At 38.9% G+C, this 20,693-nt stretch overlaps 1 protein-coding gene and 1 long non-coding RNA gene across 2 annotated transcripts in view; both read left to right on the forward strand.

The window, feature by feature from the left end:
* LOC129923192 (uncharacterized) overlaps positions 1-1,235 on the forward strand; it is a 93,044-nt gene extending 91,809 nt beyond the window's left edge. Inside the window, exon 3 of the long non-coding RNA XR_008775114.1 lies at positions 544-1,235. This is a non-coding gene — a long non-coding RNA (uncharacterized LOC129923192). The remainder of the gene's footprint in view (positions 1-543) is intronic.
* A 36-nt stretch (positions 1,236-1,271) lies between these two features.
* Positions 1,272-19,655, forward strand: LOC106071699 (uncharacterized). Its single transcript, XM_056013107.1, has 8 exons — positions 1,272-1,318; positions 2,046-2,189; positions 5,384-5,597; positions 6,440-6,581; positions 8,389-8,513; positions 8,714-8,884; positions 10,301-10,534; positions 18,111-19,655. The coding sequence occupies exons 1-8, from the start codon at positions 1,272-1,274 to the stop codon at positions 18,936-18,938; spliced, it is 1,905 nt and encodes a 634-aa protein (XP_055869082.1). The 3' UTR covers positions 18,939-19,655.
* The last annotated feature ends 1,038 nt before the right edge of the window (positions 19,656-20,693 follow it).

Below are 20,693 nucleotides of genomic sequence, written 5' to 3' on the forward strand. Positions count from 1 at the left end.
AAACTAAACATACATTTTATCGTCCAATAAAAATCGTTGCGTTCCTTAGTCCAGAAATAATTTACCAGCCCTAATAATGTCACATCACACAGTATGATAAGAGGAGGGGGGATTCCTGGCGCCCTGCTGGACCAGAGGCGTATGTAGGTAAATGTAAATGGTAAATTTGGAAATTTAGATAATTTATTGACACTTATCTATCTATCTATCTATCTATCTATCTATCTATCTATCTATCTATCTATCTATCTATCTATCTATCTATCTATCTATCTGTCTGTCTGTAGGTAGGTATGCATGCATGTATAATTGTATGTATGTTATATGTAAGTATGTTAGTCTATCCCTCTCTACTAGCTATCGTATTATATCCATGTTTTCTATTTGAGTACCAGTTTGTTGAAAATGTTTTTTACGTGATGATGATATGTGTGTGTATGTGTGTGTCTATACTGTAGAAATGTATTGTTGTAACTTTATATGTTAAAGATAAATATAAGACAAAATTTATGTTAAACTACTATTTGTTTTGTTCTTTCACAGACAAGTTAAACTATGAGGCGAATCAGAGACACACATTATAACCGAAAAGCATTATTTGAAACTTTGCTGGATGCAGCTCTGGAGGAATCACCGAGTGGTTCCTAAAGAAATGAGGACCACTGCAGGTTATCGCTTTAGATAATGTCAACACTTACAGTCAGACTCAGCGCTCAGTTGCAACACCATTTTTGAAGACAGAGTAGAAAGAGCCACACCACTTGACATAATATCACACCACATTGGGCAATACCACACAAGAATACTTGTAAAATACCACACTAAACCATACCACACAAAACACACCTCACAATAAGACACCTTACCATACCATATCGCACTGCACACTGTAACAACCCAACGCCGGAAGCAACAGTTTCAGCAAGACCCAGTCTGAAATGTCCCCATCGTAGCTCAAACGTAAACTACGGAAGGGAGTAACTTCTCGTGTAACATGCTATGACGCACAGAACATGCCGCTGCTGTGCCTACAAATGTCTCTCCAAGCGCTTCTGGAGCCGCCACTCGTTGATGACGCTGAGGGGAGCGGTCAACCTGGCCGTCATCTCCATCCTGCTGGTCGTGGTCTACCTGTTCTCGTTGGACCAGGTGCAGGAGCACCTTCGTGTGCTGCACGGCGACGTCGCCCGGTGGGGCCCCCAGAATGAGCCGCCTATGACGTACTGCCAGTGGAGGCAAGTTTTTTTTATCATGAATTTTATATCTTAAATATGACTTTTAAAAAATTGGTTTGCTTCCGGAGACCAAACTTTTTGAAGTAAAACACTGTTACTGCCGTCTACTGCACAAACTTATAACCTACATTCTATTTTTAGTTTGAAAAAAAATCCTGAATACGACAGAAATAAAATTCACGCTAATTTCATTTACATTCCTTAAATTACAAAATATCACAATTTAAGAAACTTTAAAGTTGTATTAAAAAATAATAATATAATGTCAAGAAGCTGATATTTTGAAATTGCTATTAAACACTCCACTTTTTGAACTAGTAGTTCACCAGTGAACTAATTGAGTGTAATATATCTGTTTAGAAAGAAACACATTCACCAGTGAACTAATTGAGTGTAATATATCTGTTTAGAAAGAAACACATTCACCAGTGAACTAATTGAGTGTAATATATCTGTTTAGAAAGAAACACATTTACCAGTGAACTAATTGAGTGTAATATATCTGTTTAGAAAGAAACACATTCACCAGTGAACTAATTGAGTGTAATATATCTGTTTAGAAAGAAACACATTCACCAGTGAACTAATTGAGTGTAATATATCTGTTTAGAAAGAAACACATTCACCAGTGAACTAATTGAGTGTAATATATCTGTTTAGAAAGAAACACATTCACCAGTGAACTAATTGAGTGTAATATATCTGTTTAGAAAGAAACACATTCATCAGTGAACTAATTGAGTGTAATATATCTGTTTAGAAAGAAACACATTCATCAGTGAACTAATTGAGTGTAATATATCTGTTTAGAAAGAAACACATTCACCAGAAGCATGCTGGACCTGGAGCAGGTTATGGGGATGTCCACATGTCCATTCTGGAGCAAGACGGTCAGATCTGCGTCCACCCAAAACTGGATCCTTGTGACGCGTCGGTCATCAAGTATGACACATTGTAAGTAACCTTTAAGTAGCAACTGTAGCATGGTCATCAAACTGTAGAAAATAAATACGGCCGATTTAAAAACAACAAAAACACAAAATTCTCCTTGTTTAAGTTTTGAATTTAGCCATCTCTTGTCATTTTGCATCTCTCCACAATTTAGTCATGCACTGGCAGACTTTAAAACTTCTTGAAACTAATCGTAAGCGATAGACTTTAAAACTACGTAAAATCTATCGTAGGCGACAGACTTTAAAAATACCTGAAATGTATCTCTGGCGATTGACTTTCAAAATACCTGGTGTAACAGAGCAGAACAGGTTTTACCAACTAATGAAGAATTGTCATCCTTTCCGAAGATTATTAATAAATCTAAGATAAATAGTGTTAGAACCCCCCCCCCCCTTTTTTTTTTCTTCTTTCAACTCTCCATTAGAGACGACACATAGTGAGATATAAACACTACTTCAATGTGTCTTTCAAAGCTTCCTTTAAGTCGTTTCTTTTTTCTATCTTGAAGGTCACATTGACTTATTGAGACATCACCTAAAAAAAAAAGAGAAAAAAAAGAATGCGGCTGTTTAGTGTCACATTTGTTGTGTTATGCCTAACTTTGACCTGCGGGAAAAACTGGTGCCAAAGCTGACATGCTACGCACATTGTATCTAGGGGCAGTCAGATCACAAATCGAATACAGCTATACAGTTCAAGTATATGCTAGTAAAACTGCCCTCGAATCACTCGACCGGGTACAAGCACAGGCTCTACGGTTCATTTGTGGCACCTTTAGGACAAGCCCAACAAACGCTGCTGAAATCTTTACAAACGTGGCACCCTTATATCTTAGGAGGGAGAGGGCAGTACTTACGGCCTAAGAGCGCTATAAAAGGGGCGACTCTAGGCTACCCACCTCAATTTTAGTGCGACAGTGGAGAGAGAGGAACCGCATTAAAATGCGATCGTTCCTACACATAGCGGCCAATTTGTCAAATACAGCTGGACTCTCCACTGATAGAATTCCCATTAGGAGAATCAGTACGTGCCCTCCGTGGAGGAGATTGCCGGCCCCACAAATAAACCTGTCCCTGTTAGGGCAAGAGGGAGCCACCAAGAGGCGATTAACACCTGCCATTCTCCAAAATTTGGCATCCATTACTATAAAGTCCTACCCATCAGATGCCATATTCTGCTATACCGATGGGTCGGTAATGAGGGACCCCGATAGATCGGGGTATGGGGCCCTTATTGTCTACCCCGACCGGACTGAACCAGATAGGCTCTCTGGTCCATGCGGCTACGCTGCATGCTCCATGGATGCCGAACTTACAGGGATAACCAGGGCGTTCGAGGCCATTAGGGCCCGAATGCTCGAACGCGAGACTAACGCCACTACGGTGGTGTTGGTCACTGACTCTCGCTCCAGTCTCCTAGTTATGGGTGGCGGCGGGGGAGGGTCGCCCGTAATAGAAGAGGCAATCGGCGCCGCAGATAACATCCGCCGAGCTATTGGAGCTGTCGTTTATATGCAGTGGGCGCCTTCACATTGCGGCGTGAAGGGCAATGAAACGGCAGACGCCCTCGCAAGGGAGGGTGCAATGGCAGCCACACACCTCGAAGCACCAAGCACGTACTTACAAGCAACGGCACAAATCCGAGCACTCATTCATGAGAAGTGGTTAAAGTCCTGGGAGGAATCCGACAGAGCACGTGGTGTCTGGCAGCGCATGCGTCACCCAGATCGCGACGATCCATGGTGGCGACTGAGGAGGTCAGAGCAGTCAATAGTTGCGCAGTGCAGGACGGAACACTGTCCTATTGGGGCATACTTTGCCCGGTTCCGCACTAACTTTGACTCCCGATGCCGTCACTGTGGAGAGAGCGTCGAAACAGTGTCGCATGTCTTGTACGAGTGTCCCCAGCTCCGCGAGCTAAGGGGGGACTTGCCTGTGCAGTCACTCGACTTGTATGGTAGCTATGAGGCACTACGCCGGACGGCTAAGTTTCTTGCCAGAGCACTACGGGAGGACTAGTCCTTCCTGCTCTGATTTTTCAATAGGAGTTCATCTCAGGTGACGGCAATGCACATCTCCTAACAGCCGAGTTTTAGGGATTTATGCGAAACATAAAAGCTCTACAAGTGACATGACAACTAGCTATTTGTCTGAACTGTCCGCATGTAACGACCTCGCAGGTCAGTGGTCAGGTCTTCTATAACGATTGGTCTCGATTTAAGCCACTGAAGCCCGAGACCAATCGTCTTAGGGCAATAGCTAGTTGCCAACTTATATCTCTGACGTAGTGACACGTGACGTGGCAACGAGCTATTGGTCTCCACTGATCATAGTTTGCCTCGTCACAGGTCAGTGTCCAGGCCTCTGTGACGATTGGTCTCGCTCAATATCCAATTGACATTGACAATTTAATAATGACCTATAACATATAAATGCAAGTCAGAGCCGAGATATGACCCAGTTTGGAAAACCGTGATAGTTTTCCAGTTCGCTTTAAAAAAAACAACAAGAAACTAACAAAATTAATTGAGATTAAAACACATTTCCTTACGTAGCTTAGCACAGAACATTTCAATTCGTGTCGTGTCCTTTTTAACACTTTTGGTCCATGCCTAGTTTAGCTCAAACGAAACCCCTCGAGGGAGTTTAAATGTTCCAATCAAATCTAGGTTTCTTGTTTCTGTGTCCATTTCACGTTTAGAAAAACGTACTGATGCCGTTGTGCATTTAGAGATTCTAGTAAGCTCTCTTTTCGTATTCTACGTTTGTCTTTGGCAAGAGATTTTCTTTGGGTTCGCGATTTAAAAGCATTAAAAACAACATTCAACATTCCTGTTATACTACAGACCAGTGTTTCCCAAACTGTGCTCCGCGGAACCCCAGTATTCCGCAAGGTCTGAATATGGAAATATGTGTTCCACGAACTACTGGACTAAATTACTAGTAGGCCACCACGTGAATTAATCTCTCTAAAAATTAAGTAAAGTGTTCCTCTAAATACACAGATTGTGCGAAGTGTTCCGTTTAGAAAAATGTTTGGGAAACACTGCTCTGGACATAAATCTCAATGTGTTTGAATACAATGACTACAGATTTTAATTTTTATTTGTTTTTTACAATTACAGTATCATTGAAATAATTGGTAATTGGTAAATCTATTTATTCTTCTGCTCTCTCGTCTCGCTGTGTACGTAGAGTGCCCCCAGTCAATTGTTCCGGAGCTGAGGAGAACTGGATTTACGTGGAGAACGGAACCTTTAGGATTTCTCGGAACGCCCGCCTAAAATACGGCGCAATAACCTGTGAGTACGCGCCCATGCTCAGAGGCAGGGGAGACTTTGCTGTTCGCCACGGGGAGCACATCAAACCAATGGCTGACGGCACCCCTTTGGTGTCGGATTTTTTCAAGGTATATATTTTTTTTCGGTGCTGTTGTTGGCTTAAGTGTGCGGTGATGATGCCATGATATATTGACTCAATTAACCAATAACCCCGACCTCTAACCATAAAAATAAGAAGTGACCTAATTTAGATATGGAGAACAATATGGAGAAATATGGGGGCGATATAATGGAACCTAAAGATAAAAAAATATATGATTTGAAGATATTGTTGAAAAAAGACAAACTAAACAATGTCAAGAAAGCTAGGCTTGAAGGATCTCACATTTTTTCAACTAAATAACAAACATTTCTTTATGCTATAAGCCAAAAAATTTAATTGGACCAAAAAAAAGTAAAAAAAAAAGTTTAGTTTCCCTTTCAGACCTTGTGGTCTATAGGGCAGATGATGTAAAGGTCATCTGTTTCAGTGGCCTACGGTTATACTTTATACGGTTTTTGTGAGCAGAATCAAATAAGAGGATAAGTAATTTGTGAAATACAAAGCTGATCAATACATCCATCTCTGAACACCAAATATACCAAAAACTCTCTTCATGAAAATCAATGTTAAAATTTAGAGTTATGTAATTATAGACCAAAAAAAAAACAGTTTCCAGTTTGCTAGATATTGTAGGTGGAACCATGACGTCATGTCTTCCTTGCTTGTTCAAAACAAAACATCCATAACATTTCTTACCTGCATTCATGTTCTATTAAGTTGATTGAAATGTTTATTTTTGCTGCTATTTTTATGTTTATGTTTATGTTATGGTTATGTTATGTTTATGTTTATCTTGAAATTGTTTGTTTGTGAACGAAAGTCTTTTTTATTTTGTATTGACAAGTGTTCTCATATTTTGTCCCACAGGTAGCATGCATCTCTCCCTCCGGCAAGAGGTACCACAACATTCACGCAGGCATAGCGTACAACGAAACACTGCACCAGCGGTATCAGGGCGCCCCACCCCGAGATACGATACAGCACCCAGTCTACGATGTCTTTATGTTTGGTCAGTTTTTCAGGGTGGTGGTAATTTCAAAATACACAATTTTAATAGGTTAAAAGTGTTTTGTTGAACAGAACTAGATCTACTGGTCAGAAAACTGAAATAGTTCCTTCCATCTTGTATGTTGAAAAAGAGAGTACTTTTTTTTTTCTGTCTTTTTTCCACTTATAAAAAAAAAAATATTTTTGGTTGACTACACCGGAATGTTAAAGACATATTTCTGTGTTTAAATATCATATTATTATATATACTTTTTTAATACACAAATGCTTGTTACATTAAAGTGGAGATGCATTTCTTCAGTTTACCATTCGAGTATATTTTTACAATGCTAATGTTATGAATATTATATGCTGTATCCGTTATCAACTAACTCTGTCCGTCTGTCCGTCTGTCAGGTACGTTATTTCTCCCACTTCCCATTCTCGGATTAAGTTGCACCTTTACGTAATTATTCACTGTACCTAACAGAACAAGATTCCCCCCCCCCCCACACAAAAAAAAATATGGAAATTATTAATTACTAGTCGACCCACGGCGTACAGTACGCCGCTTCGTAATGACAATAATCCAAAGGACCGCTAAATAGCAGGGATATGGAGAGACGTTGACCCGGATTGTAAACTCGAGGAGAGTCATGCGGACATTCTCGGAAGTGAATAGAGATAGTAGCGGGAAGTATTTGAGACAGCGCCACTAGTTCAGCCTCGCCACCATAAACGCCGGAAGTATTCATGTAGGCAGCGTATTGTCGAGCAGAGTGTATGACTGTGCTTCCGTGAGTAAGAACAAAGGACAGGCTGTTGCCATAGTTACCCCAATGTTCGCAAACAAAGCGTACAGCCATCTAGCGAAGTTCGAGAGCAACAGTTTCGTCGATGACATTGTTCCAGAAATATATGCGACTGATAGAAATAAACAGCTACCTGATGCAGGAATTTCGACTACATTGAAAGACCTATTGACTCCACGAAATATACGTGAAGCGGTGGCCATGGTTAGGAAACGAAGGGCAATACGAAGGGGCAAAACCATAACAAAGCTACAGAAAAAAAAAAGCAGGCAACTATTTTAATGACACCAGATATTGACTTATGTAAAAAATACACACATAAATGTAGTCTAATATAGAATGTATAAAGTGAAAGATTACTAGTGCTACCCTCCCTCCCTGTTTTTTCTAAGCTGCGCTCTCTTTCGCAGCGAAAGTTACGTGGGATAACTCTAGTCCGACTGGCAGAAATTAAAGAGTTATCTTTCTATGACTTTTTCGTGGTGTCTCACATGGTTGGGCCACGAAGAGAAATATATATATATATATATATGTATTTATGATGATGATTTATTTAGCTTAATATTGATAAGGGCAATAAATCATACAGTATTGAGAGATATGTCTTCAAATGATGAGTTATTCCTCTTAGATTATTTATTTAAAAGAATTTTAAAAATATTTTGCTTATTTATAACTAGCTTATTTGATAATCTCTTCCAGAGATACTCTCATAGCTTGCAATAGGTTAATTCATGTGACTACCAGTTCAGTCTTCAATCTCTCATAAAGTCTGTGTTATTAATTTCAAAATTTTCTTTTAAATTACTCTAAACTCCAAAATGAGCTTATCGATACATAGTTTCTTTTTTTAAGGCTTTAAATGGAGATAACTCTCTCAAAGTTGACAGGATTATAAACAGTGTGTTATTTCCCTTTTGAGATTTCATAGCCAATTATAAACAAAAATCTCCAGACATGGATAAAGGAATTATTGTTCATTAAACTCTCTTACCTTTGATTTAAATTCATTTTTAGGATTTGACTCTACATCGCGTATGGCATGGTTGAGGAACTTGCCAAAGTCTAGAGAATATTTTCTCTCACATCTTGGAGGCATTGAACTGGAGGGCTACAACATTGTTGGGGACGGCACTGTTCAGGTTCTTTGACATTCTGTTTCAACCTATTAATATAGTGTGACTAGATAAGAGTATAGAGTCTAGACTCTAGAAACGTTTGGATAGAGTAATGTTTATTATCTTGTGCTTGTGGACTTGTTATGGTAGACACTATTAGAGGATCTATATCTAATTAGCAATTTTGCCTTTTGACTAATTTGATTTGTTTGTCTCCCCTGAAGGCTTTGCTTCCCATATTAACCGGAAACACGGAGCATGACCTTCACCCTGCCAGGCGAGGGGTGCCCGGATCTCGCGAGGTGGATGATTTCCCTTGGATCTGGAACACGTACAAGGAAGCTGGCTACGTGACAGCCTGGGCTGAAGATATGTCCCACATTGGGACCTTTCAGGTTTGTTCACGTTCTGGCTGTGTCTTCAGAGAAGGTTTGGGGGGATATCAGTAGATACACATTCCTTCACTTACATTTAAATAATCATTTCAATCTTTCTCTTTCTTTTTTTCACTAGCTCATCTGTCACTAGTGATGAGGTAGAAATCTTTATGAGCCATCGTTTCTGCAAGCCCAATTCAAAGCATCAATTTATTTACTAAAAACTTTTTTTTCAAAATTGCCGAAATATTTTCTTTCGTTTAATAAAATAAAATCAAACATTTATGCATTTAGTCTAAACCAATTTATGTGATTTTTTGATGTCATCATTATCACAAGTATCCTTTCCAACATATGCGTATTACGCCACACGATTAGGATGTTCCTTAAGGATTGAAGAAATTCACATCATATCTCAAAGCTCCCGAATGATGACATCTAAAAAGAGGGGGGGGGGGTGGCATGGTTGGAACCCAAAACAATCGAGTCGGCAACCCAGAGTGCATATCATGCAACAAAGCAGCCATCCAGGTCGAAGGCCTCAAAATTGACCTGCAACGTCACAACATGTTGGCAGTTTAGACCAATAGCTCGTTTTCATGTCGTAATGACCTGTGACATTTTTTTCCTGACCTAAACATGTTTTGTTTTTTATCTTAGATTCTTACCATTCCATTACAAATAAAGTCAATTAAATCCTAGCCCAAATTTTAACTCACGAAGGCGGGCGAGGTTTGATCTCGGGATTATGTAGAGGGCAGTTCAAGGGCTTACACAATCAGGCATCCATCCAAAATGTTAGTAGATAGTATGGGTATGGCTCCCTCTATCTCGAAAACAATGGATGCGCCCAAGCGAATCACTGGTGTTAGTTTCTGGACAGAATCTAAAGCGACTAATCAAGCCGATTCTGTAGTAACAACAGCCTGACTGTTTAATGGGTGCTCAGATTTAATTTAAAACGAAAAGTAGGCTGGAATCTTGCACCAATCAATTTTGTCTATAAGTGTTGGACATTGGTTATATGTTATATTAAGTAAAAAGTAATATTCCCCTTTCAGACCTTGTGGTCTATAGGGCAGATGATATAAAGGTCATCTGTTTTTGTGGCCTACGGTTAACGAGGGTTTCATGTGGCCAGCACAACGGCCAACCGTCTTTACTTTCTCCCCAACTAATGTCAGGTACCCATTTGAGCTGGGTGGACTCAGAGGCGCAAAAAGATCCCGGAGTTCAAAATCCCATTCTTCACTAGGATTCAAACCTGGGACACCGGTTTTGGAAGCCAAGCGCTGTACCGCCCAGCCTCCACGCCTCCGACATGTTATATTTTCTAATGAATATCAAATGAAAAACTGAGCCTCGTTTTCAAAGATTGAAAGAGTCACCAAGAAAACGTCCTGATCTTGTAACATTCCTTTCTCTTCCTGACAGCTACGGCTCCATGGTTTCAAAGAGCAGCCGACGGACCACTCCATGAGAACATATTTCTTGCTGTCTGAGCCAATGCACCGCAAGTTCCTCCCTTGGTGTATCGGTTCCGAGGCCAGGCACCAGCGGTTCTTACAGTGGTTCAGGGACATGTACTCGATGTACGGGAGAAAACCCAAGTTCATGTTCGGGTTCCACTCCGAGTTCAGCCACAACAACATCACTGAACTAAAGAAGGTAACGTCTAGCATGTTGGTGTGAGCATCAAAAGAGCAGAGCTCTTCTTTCTTTGGGGTGTAAAAATGTCAAGGGATTTGAATTCACAACTTTTGTTAAAATTGGAAGATTTAAAGGGAGGTACAAGTTGTGTGGTGTATCTGCATTAAAAGTGAAAAAAAAAGGTTAGCCACCCCTGGTCTATATCTATTACAAATTTAATTAAAAACTAATTGATATATTATATATACTAATTGAAATATAAGCTTTTTTAAAACGAGTAATTTGGACAGAGTTGGCAGTTTTCTATACCCACAATAACTGTTTCTATCCCAATCATAAACATTTAGGAAAGTATGGGTCAGAGGTTGTGGATTAAGGTTTCTCTCACACATACAAACAAGTTAAAGTTTACATACTCAATGGACATTTCTGAATTAGCGTTGATTATTTTAATGGATTATTTATGAATATGATACTAATTAATTATGAACACTTGGTATTTTTTTCCAGGCAAATTAATTAGCTTTAATGACATTTATCTCTATTGATTTCACCAAATTGGAAATATTATTAGTTAAGTTAGCATCTGCAAGCCACCGACAGTACCGTGTGATTGTCTATGAGCTGAGCCGAAGGCTCTTCGAGCTCTAGGTTTGGAAAAGAAACCCTGATTGAACAGGGAAAAAAACTAAAACAAAACATGTTTGAACAACCGTTCTGTCTGGAAGAGATCCAAATCAATGCCTATGTAAAACATCGCTATTTCCGATATATCTGGCACTCGGGCGCATGGACTAGAATGCATGGCCGAAGGCCGAGTATACCAGGAACCTCCGCCATTTTTCTATGTTGTACCAAGCTTGGCGGTGCAGGACTCGCCATTAATGTAACGGTCCCTTGAGGAACAGGACCGTGGGAGCTCTCTTTCAACTCCGCTCCGTGCAATGGGTCCACTCTCGCGTTCCCTTGGACACTTCCACAGGAGTTTTGTTTTGCTATTCATTTAGTCTGACCACTTCCTCTAATGGTCGTTTCCACCCACGTACCTTACATTTCAATAGGACAGTCGCCACCTCAATTTGATTTTGATCATTTTCATTGACGACATTGTTTTCTCGAGTCTGTTGGTCCGAATGTCAGGCAAAACTTTGGGCTAAAAGTTCTGTTTATATAAGATTTAGGTTGTGCGTTGCTAAGTAGTGAGAGAAGCTAATCACATTTAATTTTCGGAACTGATTTTGGTTTTAGATCATCTACATATTGCTAGGCATCTTCAGAATACTTCGTTTTTTGTAAGTGCAAGAATGTATAAATAAATGCAAGCAATCAGTCTTCGTCGTCTTCAGCTAAATTTTTCGAACGAATTGCAAAGTTCTTTTGTAATCCTTCTGTTTTCAATGTAGGATGTATCATTGGCTTGATCTTCATAGCATTCACAATAATACATCTGTGCGATTAGAAATATTTTGACCAATTGTTTTTGTTTAGCGCATTTTCATGCTTTTAACTTTCTCGCTATCATCCTATCACTTGTCTGGACCAGTTGGGAAAAAGAAAGAGTGGGGGGTGGGGGTGGAGAAAGAAATGGACATCTGGGTGATTGCTTTTTAAATTTATTTATTAAGAAAAAAAGGGAGTGATTTGAATTCGAACTAGAGCGCTTAGACCTCCTAAGTCTCCTCAAGCCGATACGGTAACCATGGTGCCAGGGAGCTGCTCATGGTTTAATAGTTCCAAACTTTTCTTCCTCTAAACAATAAAGAGGACTCACGTTGATATCTTTTCCCTTTGCAACGCTCGTGTGACTAAAAAGGCCAATCCTTGATACACAACTGGTTTGTCGTCTGTAATCACCTGGGGCTGTTGCACTCTTACTCTTCTTTCTACTTCTGTTCTGTAATCTGTAGTCCGGGACACTTCCTTTATGCTCGCTCTACGTGTGGATCTATCCAGTGACACTTTTTCCCAACTGTTAGTGTCGATTTTTAAGAGCATGTCACGTGTGCATACATCCGTATACTTTAAAAGTGGACAACCAGCGGCGTTCCTGCCTTCTATTGGATCACCTTACACAGATTGTCTTGTGGAGGTCGACCTACTTCAACGTATACCACCTTATCAGTCAAGTGAAATTTCTTTCCCTTGTACGATATACCAAACAGAATAATTAACTACCAATAGTTAACTAACTAATTGGTTAATTTTTTTTTTTTTACTAATTCTTGTGTTGTCAGGTAAAAGAAATAATTGTGCAAAATTTAAGCTTGATCCGAGATTGGGTGTGGGAAAAATAACGGATACGAACTTTTTACCAGACAGACAGACAGAGTGAGTTATTATAAGCTTTGTAATAATAATGTCTGCAATATCTTCTGTTATCCGAGAAACAAGTTCTCTTGAAAGACTCGAAATGTATGACAATTAATTTTCCCACATTTCATTAAACTGACGCTTGATATCACTTTCTAATTTTCTTGTGTGATATTCTTGTTGACCTCTTTTGAGTTATAATTGAAAAATTTGTATGGTTGTCAGGTCCTGAGGACTCGCCACTTTTGGGAAATTTTGGCCATTTGATAGTACATTTCATTGTTTAATTTTTTTTTTACAGCTAATTTTTTATGTTTATTTTTTTTAAACTGGATAGACTTTTGTTATATAGCGTCACTGTAGTTCTTTATTTTAATTTATCTCACAGTATGCAGTGTCATCATCATCATCAAACTCCATTAGAGTGAGGGCTTGAGAGGCTTAAATCCTCTCTTGTAAAAGCCCTGGACAGAAACCCTGCTGTCTTGCGTAGTGCATAAATGTCGCCATACAGGTCGAGAATTTTTGGTTTCCCAGACCTGTCGAGACGGAGATCAGCAAGTCTGGGGCAGTCAAACAGAATATGAGGCACGGTTTCCTCTTCTTCCCCGCAGCGGGGGCACTGGCGGATCCAGAACTTTGGAGTGGGGGGGGGGCGATTTTTTTCCAAACCCTAACCCTAACGCCCAGTAAACCCTAACCCTATGCATAAACGTGCGTACAGCATATATATAGTCATGTTGAGGCCTTTCTCTTGCAAGCTTGGGGGTCTGGGGGAGCGCTGTAAGATTCCCCCAGTTTTCTTGCATTTTTCACTGCAGAAACGCATCCTTCTGACATCTACAGCTCATTATTTATCAGCGGGTTCGAGGCGAAGCCCCGACGCCAAAGGCGTTTTCTAGCATTCTTCACTGAAGAAACGCATTCTCCTGACATTTATAGCTCATTATTTATTAGTGGGGTTCGGGGCGAAGCCCCGACGCAAAAAGCATTTTCTTGCATTCTTCACTGCATAAGCACATTCTCCCTACATCTACAGCTCATTATTTATCAGTGGGGTTCGGTTAGCCCCGACGCAAAAAGCATTTTCTTGCATTTTTCACTGCAGAAACGCATCCTTCTGATATCTAAAGCTCATTATTTATTAGTGGGATTCGGGGCAAGGCCTCTACGCAAAAACCGTTTTCTTGCATTCTTCACTGGAGAAACGAATTCTCCTAACATTTATAGCTCATTATTCATCAGTGTGGTTCGGGTCGAAGCCCAATCACGAAAAGCGTTTTCTTGCATGCTTCACTGAAGAAACGCATTCTCCTAACCTAAGGCTCATTATTCATCCTATTATAAAGGACTTTTTGAATAATGTTGAAAAATATTCTAATATACATTTTTACGCCCTTAATACATTGCAAATAAAACCGATTTGTTCCTTGAAAAGATAAGATACCCCACGTATTTAGATTAAGGCTTTGAGGATCGCCGCCGAAAAAAATTATTCGATAAATAATATTCAATAAAATACAAGTATAAATTGTGAGTTATAGTCCAAAACTTATTTAACTAGAAAAATATCAGATTGAGTAAAGGTTGGAAAAAGGCGACTAAGAAAAAACATATTTGGGTTTAGAACTCATCTCAATCGTGACTCTTATACTGAAAAATTTCGTTTGAATTAAAACTTTTCCTAAGCAAAGTCTTTCTTAAAATAATTAAGAAAAATTCATGTGAAATTACATAAACTCTGGAAAGGAGAGGGGGCGATAGAGTTAAAATGATTAATCCTCACTCCTTTTTATAATTTCTGCTAATGATTGCATTTGGTATTAAAGAATAGGGTTGGGGCGACTCGATATAAGAATTTAATTTTATAGCATGTATAAATTATATTAGTGAGAGATTTTTTTATATTTATTTTGTAATTTCTTAACTATAATACAAAAAGAAAAAATATTGGTTTGTCCCATGGGGGAAAGGTGATTGCATGTATCGCCCCTCCCACCTGGTTCAACCTTTTTTCATTTTATATTTACTAATGATAAAATTTTAGATTAGAGTGTGGTGCGACATAATATACAATGGGTTCACGTAGTTTATATTATATACATATTCAACTAATTTTGTTCACATACAATGATTTCCCCATTAAAATAGGACCCCCCCCCCCACTCAGAGGGCCTGGATCCGCCAGTGAGCGGGGGCACCGTGAATCAAAATTTGGCCATAGCCGCGAGAAATATGATAGAACAGGACAGTGGCCTGTGCTGCACTGGGCTATAATAGCTGTATGTAGTGTAACTTTTATTGTTCTTAGAGATGAATAGCGCATTAAAACAAAAACATTCAACCAGATATAAGTTAATTCAGCTTTAGTATACTTTGGCAGAACATTCGCATATTTAATTGGCAGGAGTAGTAGTCTAATTTCAAAATTACACATATTTAGACTTTAAACTAGAAAAAAAAAAAGCCCACAAAAGAGGCAAAGAAAAGAGGCCTAAGGCCCAAGGATTCCTATGATGATAAAGCTAAAACTGAATAGCGCAAATTCTGAGGTTTCCTTTAAAAAAAAAAAAAATTAAACTAGAAAACATAGGTGGAATACAAACGATGAAATGTGTGGGTCTGTATTATTGGTGAATGTTTTTATGCATGTAGGTTTTCTGTACGATTTAGTGTATGCGGAAAGGTATGTAGTTTTTAGTATTAACCCACAGTAGTGGCTTCTTAATTGCAAATGTATTTGACTGAATAGAATTATTTATATAAAATAACTGCCGGGCTTGTATTGGGATGCATTTGTATGTGTTCTTGGGTAGTCAATGTGTTGGACTGCTCCCTCAGAAGTCCTCGACACCTTGTTTTGTAGCCCTTTGGTCCATGTACAAGATAATAGTGTGTATGTATCTAAGATGATTGTGTGGATCTATCAAGTTTTGGTATGTGGGTATGGGTGTATGAGGGTGTAAATATTGGTGTGTATTTACCTTTATTCTTGGTTAGTTATCTTTTGTTTGCTGATATGATAATCCTTGTAACATTTTTCTGTCTCTGATGTTATCAATAGTTATGTAGTATATCTTTGCTTTTAATTTATAATTTTATTATTATTATTGTTATTATTAGTGTACTTTTGTAAAGTAGGAGTTTGTCCCATTGGAGGTGTTACGTAGCAAAGAAGGTTGGAGAGGCTCGTGGAGCTTTATTTGTACTGGGGACTATTTAAAAAGAATAATATAAACAAATTACTCACATAAACTATTTTTTATCATTTCAGTCTGTGATGATTTTAACAAAACTTCAGGACCTCTCGGTGTCAACTGGTGAAGATTAGTTGTCCCGGGACTTCATTGGGGACAAAATTATCGCCAGACTAGACAATTTGTAAAGAATAACCGATGATAGATTATATATAGTCCTCTAAACTCCTTATGAGCTCATTGTAGTGCTGCTTGGCCTCAGACTTGGGTTGACGACAAGTTAACATCAGTAAATCGTACCGGTCTGCCCTAGTGTGGAGTTCCGCAACGTGTTGTCTAAGAACATTGTTGATTATCCCAGCTTTAAGTGTTGGACATAAAAACATCAGATCAATGGGGCTTCAGGCTGATCTGTCAGCTGGTGAACGATCCGAGGAAATCATTGACTATAGATTTGTAATGAACATGAAAGACGGATATATTTTTTTGGCCACTGGCTGGTGCTCCTCTATATATCTGCAACTACTTCTGTGTGTGTATGTGTCCTAGAACTGTTGTACTTTACTAGTAAATAAAGAAACTGACCTTCAAAACTCCGAAGATCATGCATTTCGTTTGAGATGTAAGCCCATTTGGGTTGTATGTCTAGGGCTGGAAAAGGGTCAAGCAAAGGAAAACGAGAACTATGGACAATTCTGAACAAAGTTCTTACATTTGTTGTTGTGATACCATAAAATTAGTTGTCGTATGTCTATGCAATGTATCTTTTGGAAAGTGAGTTTAAAACAAATATTCCTCAATGTTACCTTGCCCCGTTTACGCAGGAGATTACGTAACGAACACAAATAATAATTAATATAAGCCGCACAGTCCTTAGATGTTCTCTGGTCAACAATCCCCCAACAGACTGTTTATGGAATCACAAGGTGAAGACCCAGTGAACAAACATTTGGTTTCTAAAGGTCACCTAGACAAATGTTGAATCATCATCGTCTCCCTTCATATACATTTGTTTTCATTGTTTGATAAATTATACAGAACTTGGCTTCAAAAGACTAAATCTTTTATAGTAGTAAGGGAAGCAACTGAACAATTTCTTATCGTCTAAGCAAGGGTAGATAATTATATGCAAGAATTTTTTTTTTTTTTCATTTTTGGTCCGAGTTAAGAGAAATAGCTTTGATTTAGAATGTTTCAATGTGCTTCCCTCGAGCCCCAAATAGCTGTTTAATAAAAAACCTTTGACTAAAAAAAAATTTAAAAATATTCATGCTTCTTCAGGTACAATAAATAATTGTTAAAGTTTGAACCTGATCCGACATAAATAGCATGGACAAAAAGTTGCTCCGCACGTAGAAGTGGAGTCGATGCACAGTTTCTATGTGAGAAAATAAATACAACAGAGTGAAACACCTGAAAGTAAAGTGATTTGATTGTAGGACCTTGATGGAGGAAACAACTGTTTGAGAACCACCTTGTATTTATATGGAAAAACAAATCTTATTACTTTAAGTCTCTGCTTCTAGAAATGAATCTTTATTAACATGGATGTGTACAGACGTTGTTTTATTTAATAATGCTCACCTTCGTAACAAAAGCCTGTGCATTTTGCCTACGACTAACTAAAAGAAAGTGTCATTATAAAATGTTTAACATGTTTCGGTTTTTCCTACAGAGTTTAATGTTATTTTCTTATAATTCCTAGCCTCCCACAGGACAATAGGGTATGTCATGTGGGCAGGGTATGAACCCGATACCATCTAGACCACCGAACGACAGCCAGCGCGCATAGCGCACCACAAGGCAGTCATTAATGATGCGTACGAAAGAGAAAACATTCAAACAACTCCAAATTGGTGTCTAAGATATAAGATGTAACGTCACACCATACTTTAAGTCTCAATCCTTGCTTACAGTGCTTGCTTACATAATATTATTCTTTGATCTAGCAAAGTTATAATCCGCTGTCAGCCCATATCAACATATCTCGAATGTACAAATCAGGTGACTGTCATAGTAACCTTTCATAAATGGTTGAAGTATTATTACAGCTGATTTTAATTACGTTTATTTTTTTTTTGTTTTAGATGGATGTTGACTTTAAAAACTTTTTGAGGTTCTTGTATGCCAATGGACACCTGGACAACACCATCCTTATCCTAATGGGGGACCATGGTGCTAGGGTCTCGGAGCTCAGGAACACGACGCAAGGGAAACTGGAAGAAAGGATGCCTTATTTTGCCTTCATGTTACCGTCCTCTTTCCAGCGCCTATACCCTGAAGCTGTTCAAAACATTAGGCAGAATGTGAAAAGGCTGACCACCCCTTTCGACATCCATGAGACATTCCACCAGATACTAAACATGACCGGACCGGCAGTGGACCACTCCATGAAAAGGGGGATCAGCCTTTTTCGGCCAGTGCCCACGTCCAGGACATGCGCGGAGGCAGGGGTAGAGCCGCACTGGTGTGCGTGTCTTCAGTGGACTGACGTGCAAAACGTCTCCGTATCCTTACGCCTGTCCCGCGTGGCGGAGGAGTTTATAAACTCGCTGACCAAAGACTTGCGGTCTAGCTGCGCGGAGCTCAAGGTGACCCAGGTCACACAAGTCTCTCGCGTGCAGCCAAACGTCAACGTGATGAGATTCAAAAAGAGCCAGGACCTCCACGGCGACGTCCCCGACTTCTCCGACTCCACGGACCTCGAGTCCGAATTCTACCAGATCTCGTTTCAAACCGCCCCGGGCGCCGGCAGATTCGAGGCCACGATTAGACATTCCAAGTCCACCAACAAGTGGACGCTTAGTGAGTCAGACATTAGCCGGACTAACCTTTACGGGAGTGACCCAGACTGCATCGCCAACACGTTTCCAAACCTGAGGCCTTACTGCTATTGTATAAAACAAACTTTATGAACAAATTTTTTTTTGGTTTTATGTATCATTTATAACTTAATTACTTCAGAGACAAGCTGTTGTATGTTTATTTTTTGTTTTGTTTTGTTTTTCTAGTTGTATCGAATCGTTTCATTCTAGTTTATTTTGTTTGAAAGGCTTGTGCAATAAAATATATTCATTTTGTATTCACGAAAGATTAGTTTTGATATGAGATCAAATAAAAATGAACTAAACGAATGTCGACGTTTAACCTCTTTAAAACAATCAGTAGATTGACTCAACTTAGTTTAGAAGCAATAAATCACACTAATCCACAGCTCACAAATGCAAAAACACAAAACCAATTAAAATACTCCATTAAAAATCAATTTTGTTAATCCGTATGCAAGGTTAAATCCATATCCATTGTATGTCGAAGAGTTTCATTTGAGGGAAGATGACACCCTCGTTAACCGTAGGCCACAGAAACAGATGACCATTACATTATCTGCCCTACAGACAACAAGGTCTGAATGGGGAGCTTTACTTCATTTGCGGATAGAAAGGGTTGTTTGAATCCGTCAGGATAACTATTAATTACTTTTGGTATCTAATTAACATGCACAACTAGTTTATAATATGAATATGCCTAACTTTCTATTTTAGGTACGTCTTAAATGTATAAGATAAGTTAAATATTTGTGTATCTCATGTTATGCTTAATATTCATTTCAATACACACCTATTTCACAACTATTATGCGATCATGTCTATCTTTCCCGGAAGTTGTTACCACAAGGCACAGTAATAAAAGAAAATCAGGAATATGGTTGTTTTAGGATAACAATTTGAATATATATATATCATTATTTTTATGTACACTCAGTAATATGTGTAGTTGACTTCTCTTTAGGCAGGTTTATAATACTTTGACATTAAAAGCTTTTTGATATTTCAATAAGACTAGTTGTTGTCGGTCGTTGACTTGTAGCACCAAACTGCTGGTAGACAACTAAACCGCTGCAGGCGTAATATGTCTTAACTAATAAAACTTAAAACAACTTGAATAACTTCCTTGGGGACAATGCTAAAGATAGCTTCAATTATAATATAGGCAAAATCAAGTTATTATGAGTTAAAATAAATGTACTAGACTTTAGTAATAATATTTTTTTTTACAAAATCTAACTCACTACAATAACAGAATCTTTCTATCTCACGTTCTGTAGTAGTCTCTCTAACTAAGACCAATGACGAAAATGCCACCTATATTGCAACATTCGCAACATCATCCCACTGTCATCATAGCAACACAAACATACACACTCCATAACTCTAGTAAAGTAAAGCTCCCCTTTACGACCTATGGCGCAGATGATGTAAAGGTCATCGGTTTCTGTGGTTCATGGTTAACGAGGGTGTCATGTGGTTAGCACAACGACAAGGCAACTTATTTTTTTCCCCCAACTAATGTCAGAGACCCATTGGATAATACTACCGTTAATATATAACGAGTTTAAATATTTTACCATACAGACACACAAAATGAGTTCCCCATTCAAACCTTGTGGTCTATGGGGCAGATGATGTAAAGGCCATCTGGTTCTGTGGCCTACAGTTAATGAGGGTGTCATGTGGCCAGCACAACGACCAACCGCCTTTATATTTCCCCAACTAATGTAAGGTACCCATTAGAGCTGAGTTGGCTCAGAGGCGCCTAAAGATCCTGAAATTAGAAATTCCAGTCTTCACCAGGATTCGAACCCGAATGTAAACATTTATTTATACTCTAAA

Source organism: Biomphalaria glabrata, chromosome 15 (assembly GCF_947242115.1).
Source record: "Biomphalaria glabrata chromosome 15, xgBioGlab47.1, whole genome shotgun sequence".
NCBI lineage: Eukaryota > Metazoa > Mollusca > Gastropoda > Planorbidae > Biomphalaria > Biomphalaria glabrata.